General features: G+C 39.5%; 1 protein-coding gene across 1 annotated transcript in view; it reads right to left on the minus strand.

Annotated features, from left to right (window-relative positions):
• Positions 1-10,263, minus strand: part of LOC112846036 (uncharacterized) — an 11,896-nt gene extending 1,633 nt beyond the window's left edge. The window contains exons 1-6 of the mRNA XM_025905263.1: positions 10,108-10,263; positions 8,531-8,803; positions 3,398-3,638; positions 2,377-2,499; positions 966-1,088; positions 57-135 (exon numbers count right to left, since the gene is read on the minus strand). Of these exons, the coding sequence (XP_025761048.1) occupies positions 57-135; positions 966-1,088; positions 2,377-2,499; positions 3,398-3,638; positions 8,531-8,803; positions 10,108-10,129 (861 nt within the window). The 5' untranslated portion in view covers positions 10,130-10,263. The remainder of the gene's footprint in view (positions 1-56; positions 136-965; positions 1,089-2,376; positions 2,500-3,397; positions 3,639-8,530; positions 8,804-10,107) is intronic.
• Positions 10,264-11,544: the final 1,281 nt, after the last annotated feature.

Below are 11,544 nucleotides of genomic sequence, written 5' to 3' on the forward strand. Positions count from 1 at the left end.
AGCATAAAGATGACTGACAGAACAAATGGAAAAATAGATGTTGCACATGTACAGACCATAAATATGGAGTCCAGCTGTATTTGATGCTGCTGGGAAGACTGACCACTGGGAAGCTCAGAGCTTTCCTGATCAACTCTGTGGAGGAATCAAAAAATTAATTCAAATGAACAGTGAAGGGTCAGTTAGAGATATGTAGACGAAGACTCTGACTTGAGTGACTCTGTGTAGTTGAAAAAGTTCACCAGTCCCGCTGATCCCACTATGAATCAAAAGGTAAACTCAATGTTTTCCTTTAAATTTGAGTATTTGCAGTGTTCTGCTGAGGGTCTGTGCTCAGAAAACCTCATCTGATGTCTAACAGGTTAAGCTATTTAGTGTGGTACATCTGATTAATAACTAGTAGCTCATTCCATGAAAACTCAGTGAGTTCCTAATATCTAACTCTATCTGAATGTTTTGTAAAATAACTGAGCTAAAGGGAATAATGTATATCTGTAGATTATTTAAGCAGCACATGCAAAAGTTTACTTCCATACTACCAATGAAGTAATTTTTCGTTTTTTTTTTTTTTTCCTTTTGTGTTTTGTTTATTTCAGTCTCAATTTTTAATGGTTTCTGAGCCCCCATAAGTTGAGGTCATATCAAAGTGAAATTTTTATTTTCATTTAGGCGCTCACAACAAACTTCAGCCACATCAGTTTTACAACCACTCAACATGTAAGAATCAAAAGCAAAATCTGTTATTTAGACAGTATTGTTATTTTTTATAATTAGCTGTGAACACCAGCCTTATGGGGTTAACAGTTGTTTCAATAAACTGAACTAATTCATTATCTACGATGTAGAGGTAAAGAAACAAGCATTGTTACCTGGATATTTAATGACATGTGTACACTGCAGTTTATTTCCAACAAAATGAAATATTTAAATCAGCTCTCAAATAGTTAAAGTTTGTAACAGCTCACCTCTCTGCAGTAGAGGGATGTTGTCCTCTAAAGGTAATGGGAAAATCTTTGGACTGGTCACTCTTTAAGGAAACACAGCTGGGTTCAGGTCCAGGTCCAGGTTCAGCAGGTCTCCCATAGATTCTGTTAGAGAAGAAAAAATGTGGTTTAATTTCCAGCCACAGGAGCTAAAAAAGAATTAGAATACCTTCATCATTTCAAAGAAAACTGGTACAGTAGGCTCAGCTCCATGTTTTGCTCTGAGTTTACAGGTTTGGAGTGTTCTGCTAAGTGTCAATGCACAGAGAATGTCATCTATTTTATTGGAGAGTGTCTTGTAAGAAAAGCATTTGGGAGAGGGGTCTTGAGTGGTGTAATTCTTAGCCAAGTTAGCATGCCTGCTTGCTTAACTCGCTCATACTTCTGCTGCCTGCACCATCTATATGGCCTCCCCACTTGTACGGGTGTCCACACTGGTCTTGGTGATTTTAGAATCTCCTACAATATTGCTTGTTTAGCAAAGTAGGATCCTATAGAGCACAAATCTTGACAGCTCTAGTGGATATTAATGTTTTTGCAAACTCTCTTTGAGGGGCCAGTGAAGGGACAGTTTGCAGATGCTCTGAAGAAAACTGTAAGCGCCAAGGCTTTCTTAAACTGACAAAAGAGTACAAGTATGAGCTGGGGAACATAGATAAATATTACAGAATAAAACACGAGGGGAAACAAGACGGGGCAGCACAGTGACACGGTGGTTAGCACTGTTGCCTCACAGCAAGAAGGTCCTGAGCTCATTTCCACCATCAGGCCGGTGTCTTTCTGTACGGAGTTTGCATGTTCTCCCTGTGTTTGTGTGGGTTCTCTCCAGGCTCTCCGGCTTCCTCCCACAGTCCAAAGACATGCAGTTAGTGGGGGCCCATAGGTGTGAATGCGGGAGTGAATGTGAGTGAGTATGGTTGTCTGTGTCTATGTGTTAGCCCTGCCTCTCGCCCTAAGACAGCTGGGCTAGACTCCAACCTCCCGCACAACCCTGAAAAGGATAAGTGGAAGCAAATGAATGGATAGAGAAACAAGGCACATGAACTCACACCACAACATAAACACGGACACACAGAGGGGGACACAGAAAGCACAGACACAAGGGGAAAACTAATAACCAAAAGTAAACAGAAAAGCCCAGGCACTTACAGAATGCTCCATAGAAATAAACAAGAAGACTTAACATAATAAAAATGACAAAAAAACACAAGAAACTGAAAACACTGGGTCAAAAGATCCAGGACCATGACACCTGGATAACTGAGAACTTACACAGACAGAAACAAGCATTGTTACCTGGATATTTAATGACATGTGTACACTGCAGTTTATTTCTAACAAAATGGAGTATTTAAATCAGCTCTCAAATAGTTAAAAGTTTCTAACAGCTCACCTCTCTGCAGTAGAGGGATGTTGTCCTCTAAAGGTAATGGGAAAATCTTTGGACTGGTCACTCTTTAAGGAAACACAGCTGGGTTCAGGTCCAGGTCCAGTCTCAGCAGGTCTCCCATAGATTCTGTTAGAGAAGAAAAAATGTGGTCTTCATTTCCAGCCACAGGACCTAATGAAGAATTAGAATACCTTCATCAAGGCTTTCTTAAACTGACAAAAAAAAAATAAAAAATCAGCAAACAAATATGTCATCTATTTCAAGCAGGGCGCCATTAGGATCTTGAAGTACTCCACATGAGACATTTAATGGAGTTAGAAGTTAGCAGGAAGTTAGCTTGCTAGTTTCCACCTAAACATGATATACCATGTTCTGACAGAGATTCCTGAAAAAATGGAAACGTACAGCTCTGCTATCACTTCCAACATAAATGAAGACAGAAAACTAAACAGCAGTGATGTTTGTAGGGTTACTGAAATTGGACTAGCTGGTACATAGGGATGTGCTACGTGATCGCTAGTGACACAGCTATGTTAGCATAATATAAACAGTGAAGCTGGAGGATGAACGCTGATTTTACAGCAGGATGCTGTAAACAGACCAAACTTCAGTCAGGAAAACAACTGAGATAATCCATCCACAATACGAGGTTAGTCATTAATATACTGCAACAACATGGGAATAGAGCAGCTGGGAGAGAATTCAACATTAATGAATCAATGGTACGGAAGTGGAGGAAGCAAGAAGAATGAGTTGAGTAAAGTTACGTACTAGACTTATTTGACTGTTTTGTTTCACTTATTGCGCTTTATAATCTGGTGCACCTTATGTATGAAAACCGATCCGTTCATCAACAGTGCACCTTATAAACCGGTGCGCCTTATGGTCTGAAAAATACAGTAATTCAGTGTCTATGATGTAGAAGAGAAACAAGCATTCTAATGAGCTTGAAAAGAAAGGCAATAGGCCATTTTAATTTGTCTGATTTAAAATGTTTGTTTGTACTTTGCTTTTATTTTTAAACCTGAATCGTTGACCCAACTGACATCCATCTGTATCTCTGTCTGTGACTCCTGGAGTGTCAGCCACAATGATGTGATGACCCTCCAACTCTGCTGACCCAGAGACTGGTTCAAACCCAGACCCGGTCAGAAACAGTTCTGGTCCTAGGATGGTGTTTCCGGCCGAGCCCCACCCTCCACCAGACAGACCACTCAGAACAACTCTCCTGTCCACCAGTGTGAGAGATGCCATGGGATGATCAGCTGGAAGAAGGAAGAGACACATTAATTGTAAAATGTGGACATAATGAAGAACTAATTACATTAGAGTTGTGAGTGTAAAATCACCCTCTGCTAGACAGATGGGTTGACATTAAGTAAGTAAAATGCATGTTCCGTGCTAGGACCAGTTTTGTTCTGTTTTCCTCCTATGCAGATGACATCCAACTCTATCTATCCATGAAGCCAGGTAACACACACCAATTAGTTAAACTGCAGGAATGTCTTAAAGACATTAAGACCTGGATGGCCTCAAAATTTCTGCTTCTTAGTTCAGATAAAACTGAGGTTAATGCATTCGGCTCTGAAAATCTTAGAAATATGGTATCTAACCAGATTCTTACTCTGGATGGCATTACATTGGCCTCCACTAACACTGTGAGGAACCTTGGAGTCAATTTTGACCAGGATATGTCCTTCAATGAACATGTCAAACAAATATGTAAGACTGCTTTCTTCCATTTTTCGCAAAATCTCTAAAATTAGAAATATCCTGTCTCAGAGTGACACTGAAAAACTAGTTCATGTATTTATTACTTCCAGGCTGGACTACTGTAATTCATTATTATCAGGATGTCCTAAAAACTCCCTGAAAAGTCTTCAGTTAATCCAAAATGCTGCAGCAAGTGTACTGACAGGGACTAGAAAGAGAGAGCATATTTCTCCTGTTTTGGCTTCCCTTCATTGGCTTCCTGTTAAATCCAGAATTGAATTTGTTACAGGCCTTCGATGGGGTCTGTTTTTAAACTGTTTTTTAACAGAAAAGCAGAGACAGGAGAGATCAGTTGCGTTCGGTCTGCAGGCTCTTCGTCTGAGGCACAGAAGCGTTGCAACAACCTATGGGACGACCGTGGCTCAGGGGTTGGGAAGCGCACCTGTAACCGGAAGGTCGCTGGTTCGATCCACGGCCTTTCTGTCCTGGTCGTTGTGTCCTTGGGCAAGACACTGGTGTTGGCCAGAGGGCCGATGGCGCGATATGGCAGCCTGTCTGTCAGTCTGCCCCAGGGCAGCTGTGGCTACAACTGTAGCTTGCCTCCACCAGTATGAATGTGAGCGTGAATGAATAGTGGCATTGTAAAGCGCTTTGGGTTGAAAAGCGCTATATAAATCCAATCCATTATTATTATTATTATTGCACTCAGCGCTATCTCCCCCTTGTGGCAATGCCACACAATTACATTGTCCATAACTCTAAATGAAAAGTGCCATACCACCATAAAATCAGGTCTTTTACATCAAAAACAATTCACAAAAAAAATATAATTGTGACCATACACTTGTGGGCGTCACAAATTCAAAATCCTGCCCCTCACATACAAGGTCTTAAATAATCATCTTATCTAATCTTCGTGGATAGAGTTGGGTGTCATCTGCATAGCAGTGAAAATGTATACTACGTCTTCTGATGATACTGCCCAAGGGGAAGCATGTATAATGTAAACAGAATTGGTCCTAGCACTGAACCCTGTGGAACTCCATAATTGACCTCAGTGTGTGAAGAGGACTCTCCATTTACATGCACAAATTGGAGTGTATTAGATAGATATGATTCAAGCCACTGCAGTACAGTACCTGTAATACCTACAGCATCTTCTAATCACTCTAATAGAATATTATGGTCGACAGTATCGAACGCTGCACTGAGGTCTAGCAGGACAAGCACAGAGATGAGTCCACTGTCAGAGGCCATAAGAAGATCATTTGTAACCTTCACTAAAGCCATTTCTGTATTTCTCCAGGCTAAATGATGATCTTCTAAATTTGTGACACACCATTTCCTCTCCAGCTTACGAGTTATCTGCTTTAGGCTACGTGTTTGAGAATTATACCACGGAGTCAGGTACTTCTGATTTGAGGCCTTAGTTTTCACAGGAGCTACAGTATCCAGAGTCGTACGTAGTGAGAGGTACAGCTTTACCTCCTGATTCACAGACAGCGGTATGCAGTGTGTGTGTGTGTCTTTTTTTAAAGAAATATCAGGACTTAGAGCTCAGAGACTGATCCTTTCTCTCTCTCCTCCTTTCTCCTGTTCAGACACAGAAATGAATAAAGTAAAGAGTAGGTATGAGTTTTTCTAGTAAGTTTTTTCTTGTTGATTTTCTAAAAGTGAAACTTCTTGTGTGACTGGAGTGAAGTGAGCAGGATTTTTTCGCGCTCTGTTTAAAGAAGTTTTAATCATACAGTATATCAAAACATTTACTAACAGGGACTTTGAGAACAAATATTTATCTGCATGCATTTAACTGTTTTATTCTTTGGTGCTGTTTCAATAGTTTTAATATTTTAACTTGTGTTTAATGGCATAAAGAATGATCTCCCAAACCTAATAGATAGATAGCAAAAATTGTTGCAACGGCTGGAAAAATTAATCACAGAAGCTAAAGATGCTCGAGAATAGAAAAGGAAGTGGCAATTATTTACAGGTTGTACATGTGATGCAAAATGGTGCCCAAGCAACCTGCAAAATATTTATAACAAATGTACATTTCATCTGCATGTGTGAATCAGTATCCTCATGTAACATAGAAAGACAAACCCAACAGTAAGTCTTCTATTTGAATGCAAGATATTGTTTTGAACTTATTTTGGTATTGACAGGACTTCTACTTAAACTCCTCCTACAGATTTATTCACAGTGACATGCTTTAACCAGAGATGCCCATTAAACAGTTGTTTGATCTCAAATAAGGTATTTGTTCTCAATTATCTTTTTACTAGGAATAACTTGAATTTCATGTTCTTACCTGAAACATGGCAGCGTAATATGGAATTTTAATGAACTGTACCCTGCAGACTGTGCTTGTCTAACCACACCCTGAACTTCAGGACGTGGAGGTGGGCTGGCTGTTATTGTTAGAAACTCCTTTTTCTGTCGTCTGGTGAAGACCCCTTCTATTAACTCTTTTGAGATTCAGATGATGAAGATTAATAGAACTAATCCCTTCTATGTGATCTTAATCTATAAACCACTGGGACTAGCCAGGAGTTTCTTAGTGGAGTTTGGGGATTTTTTTCTATCATCCACCATCAAGTTGGAAAGAATCCTTCCGGTGGGGGATTTTAATTTCCATGTCGAAGAAAGTTCATGTTACGCTGATTCTGATTTTCTGAATCTCAAAGCATCTTTTAATTCTACCCAGCATGTGACCGGGCCAACACACAGTGGTTGCCACACCCTGGACCTGATTCTATCACTGGGTCTGGATATCGGACCAACTGAGGACATTTTTATTAGTGATCATAAATATTTCTTATTTGATCTCTCCTTTATTTGTGACACTCTGCCCTCTGTTCAAGTGAAGCAGTCACGATTAATTGCTGACTCTGTGGTAGAGGAATTTGTGGAATTGTTTAATCTACCTGAAACTGATGATATGGAACAGCATGTAGCCTCCTTCAATTCACAATGTCTAAAAATTTAGATAAAGTGGCTCCTCTTAAAATCAGGAAAGGCAGCACTGTTAAATGCTCACCCTGGATCACAACTTTAGGTGGATTTGACGTAGAACTCAGCGCCTGTGGAAAGCCACAAAACTTGAGGGTCATAAACCTCACTTAAAAGAACTGTTATCTACTTTAATAACACAGTGAAAGACTCGAGAGCCACTTATTTCTCTAAACTACTTGCAGTAGGAAAAAGAAATTCTCTTTGATACAGTGAATAGCATTGTCTCTCCTCCAACTCCATGTATACCAGTGGCCCAAGAGGAAATATAACTCCCTTAGATAGCCCCTTCAACCATGATCTCCCACCCCCCATAATGATGGAATCTTTTCACACAGTTTCTTTAAAAGAACGTCCTGACGAGGAGAGGGCCACACTTATATCAGCAAGCTTCTTCATCCTAATTCGCCAAACTGGATCCTTAGATTTACCAATACTGCTCTTCTGGCTATTCCACATTTACTTCCGCCTCTACGCACCATTGACTCTGTGGCTTGTTTAAAAAACAGCTGAAAACTCATCTATTTAGATGACATTTGGGTAATGTTCTTGTGTAAGATGTTGTTTTGTCTGATATGTTTTTATATTCCTTGTAAAGCACCTTGTAATAGATTCTTGTCTTAAAAAGTGCTATATAAATACATTTTACTTACTTACTTTACCTTACCACAATTCAAAGTGATGCGCCATCAAAAGGTCCATGTAAATAAACCACCAATGTGACTGACACAGTCAGATCATCAACATGTTCATTAAATGAGGAATGTAGCTTTACTGTAAACAAATATTTCTAAAAGACACTGACCTTTATTATAGTGATCAGATTAATATTCTGCATTATTCAGTCTTCATTAGCTACTATGCCTTAGCCTTTACAATGATCCTGAATGAATCTGTCTGCAGTTGCAGAAAGCATGAATAAAGGAGGAACTAATCTGGATCAACTCTGCAGCAGGAAAAGGAAATATGAGCAACTCATCTGTGACATTTTATTTCCCGTTAGAGGCTGTATATTTTTATTCATTATTAACACTTTCACACATAGTGGTCATTACAATGGACAGCTATTCAAAGGCTGTTGTCTTGTATTTGTGTCAGTGTTGATGGTATACTTGCACATAAACCACTACATTGGACACTAATCTGTCACTCCATACCCTGCCACCCACTGGTCATTTAATGTTACTATAGATGTATGACGTGTTTCATTGTAATTATTGTTATTTAACCCTGTCATGCATGAATTGTGACAACCTCAATCAGGATTTTCTTAAGTATTTTTATTCATCTTTAAAGATGAATAAAAATACAGAATAGATGATCTGGTGGAGGATGCTGCTCTCCATATATGTCCAAACACAGTGTCAAAAAGAGGTAGATGGGATTTTATTCTAACATCCATACAATAAGAACAGTCAAAGTCAAAACTCACCAATGCTGTGCTTTGGCTCCAACCCCTGAATGCTGGTGTTACTGTCATCATGGCAGACACAGTGGTCGGCAGGAATTATCTTCTTGTTTCTTTGTGTCCTGGCACTCCCTGGATCCCAGTGACGCCTACCTGGTACCTGTGGCTGGCCTGAATGACCTGTTCCAACCTCACCATCCATGCTTCCCCCGGTGCCACCTCCATGGGTGAATACCTTGCTCTTGAGGCCACTGTGCTGGGTTCCCTGGTCCGCTGAACTCAACTGAAAACCAGCACCTGCCAGGTTTTGTATGGTAAATATCAGACCACTAGCAAAGCAAACTTTTATCTTCAGGTAGTTCTTCAGGTCTCATGGCCTGGATTTTCTCTGTATGACTAAAACATGGCTGCCATTGCTAAACGAGTCCATTGCTAAGTCTGAACTCTTGCCAGCTGATTTGTTACGACTGTCTATAAAAAGTACTATAAATGTTAGCAGCGGCTTTTATTGTCTTCATTCTCCATTTTTAAGTTGACTTTATTTGAAGTGAGTCGCTTTAACACATTCCTGTGTGTTATCATCTAGAAAGCATGCGATCGCCTCTCAGTGCTTTGCCAGCCGCATGCTGGCTCAAAGGAAGAGTACAATACACATATTCTTGCCTCCATTCACCACAGGGTTCATTTTAAAATCACCCTTGCACTCATGCTTAAGTCTTTAGGTTATCTGACAAACTGCTCCTACATATACAGAAATCTAAGCAGAAGCTCAGAGGGAACAGAGCATTTTCTTTTGCTGCTTCTAGGTTATGGAATAAACTGCCTTGAACGATAGACAGTCACCTGCACAGTCCAGTTTTTAAAACTCCTCTCAAAACACATCCATACTCTTGGCTCTTTAAGTGTGAGCCACTGAGCTTATTTCTTTTTTAATTGTTTTTTCTTGTTTTATCTGTTAATATCACAGAAACGGTAGTGTCAATACTTGTCTACTTTCATATTTTTTATTTAAATTGTATATTTATACACCTCTTTATGTAGATTGCTTTGTTGTCTGTTATATGTATGCTGATATGACCACTCAATTTCCCTCTGGGATTAATTAAGTTTATCTTATCAATAATTTTCTACGTTTTGGCTCCATTTTATCATCTCTGTGTTTTATTTCTTTCTGATTTACAGCACTCTGTGTTGGCTGCAGCTTTTTAAAATACATTACAAATAAAATTGGAATGGAATATATCAAACTGTTACTGGGGGATCATAGACCGTCCTTCAAGACACCGCCCCTGCATCTGGACACGGCATCTTCTTTTTTCTTTTTATTCCACGGGCAGCTACACTGATGCTTTCCTGCGAACTCTGTCAGCGAGCGGTGATATTTCAGATAAAATTAAGGAAATTCTGATTACATCTAGTTCCTTTAGCCTCTAAATAAACACCGATAACTGTGAACAGCGGTTTGTGTCGCCTGCATGTGAAAGTATGACGAATAAAAACTGCGTCAAAGCACAGGCGAAAAAACACGGCTCACTCTGTGCCTTAATTTGCTTTAAATCAACCCGTGTTCTGCACCTTGCAGTAAAATAAGCCTTACTCACCGGGGCGTGTGCTCTCTGCCATTTGTCCTTTTTTTCAACAGCTTCCGTCCATAATCATGCACAGGAATCACGTGGGCTGCAGTGTAACGTGTCCGTCTGTGTATCATCTGTTCGGAAACTGTGGTCAAGCTATGTGTGTAAACTACATATAGGGCTTTGGAGCGGTAAGAGGCTATTTCAAAAAGAAAGTGATGCATGTGGTGTATGGGATTATAACATTTGCACACACTGTTGGTTATATCATTTCTGATACTGTAATAAAGCCTTAGTGTTCCTTGTTCGTTTAATTTTTTTGTTTATTTTGTTTATTTATTTTTAACTGGTACTGCTGCCACTACCTTTATTAAATAGGTCTGGTATTCAGAAATAAAAAGGATTATTCCAAACAGTGAAATGGTTTTAAAATACTAGATCTTTATTTAGAATGAAATCATTAAATACATTTTCCATCTTGCTTCAATAAGCGATCTGCAATTTACAGGGGTTTTCCTTCCTTGCAGAACCTAAACAATGTACAAGTGATTACTCAAATACGGTGGCAGGGCTAAACAAATTTTTCATTGGGGGGGGATATACCTCTTCACTAACTATGTGAAAATCCCCTATATGTAAATGAAAAGAAAAAAATATTCACAAAGACACTTTGAAAGTATTTATTGTATCATCATCATGTCTTCTAAGAAAGCAACGGGAATCTTTTAGTTGTAAATGAGACCGAAAAGCTGCCCAAAATAAATAAAAAATAAATATAGAAATAAATATATACAGAAAATAAATAAAATAACTTACATTACTGTACAGGACAGAATTCAGATATAATTTTTAGGAGAGCTTAATAGCCCATGTAGCAATGAGATTAGAGGTCAAAGTATGGCAACAGAGACACTTAGTAATCCCCAGTCCCTCTCAACCTAAAGAAGGCACCAAGCCTACCCTCCTAACACAGGAAACACTCACCTACCTGGCTGTCTTCACTGTCAGCAACACTTAAAGTTGCAAAGAGCCTCCCACCCCTCACCCTTCAAGTGGCCCAGCCAGCAGGGCCGTGCAGAGATGTTTGAAGGGGCGGGTGCTCAAAGTTAAAAAGGGGCACATAGAACCAGGCTGAATAATGACAACCCACATTCATCAACAATCTAATATGGAATCACATCATACTATATCAGTGTCATCAGGTGGAGACAATGCAAAGCAAATGTAGCCTATGTTTTACCTGATGGGTACAATGTTGCTGCTGTTCCTGCTGCTGATAGTGCTGGAGGGCAGGGCTGTGTTGATCTGAGACTGTAGACATTAAAAAGTCCATAGGAGCGATGTGAGCTGATTAAACAAGTGTTATTAGCTAATAATAAAATGCAAAGTTTGGTGACAGCACTTGGAATCATAAGGAAACAGATTTTAAAAAAACCTGTGGGAAATAAACTGAAACCGGAATAT

Source organism: Oreochromis niloticus, linkage group LG3 (assembly GCF_001858045.2).
Source record: "Oreochromis niloticus isolate F11D_XX linkage group LG3, O_niloticus_UMD_NMBU, whole genome shotgun sequence".
NCBI lineage: Eukaryota > Metazoa > Chordata > Actinopteri > Cichliformes > Cichlidae > Oreochromis > Oreochromis niloticus.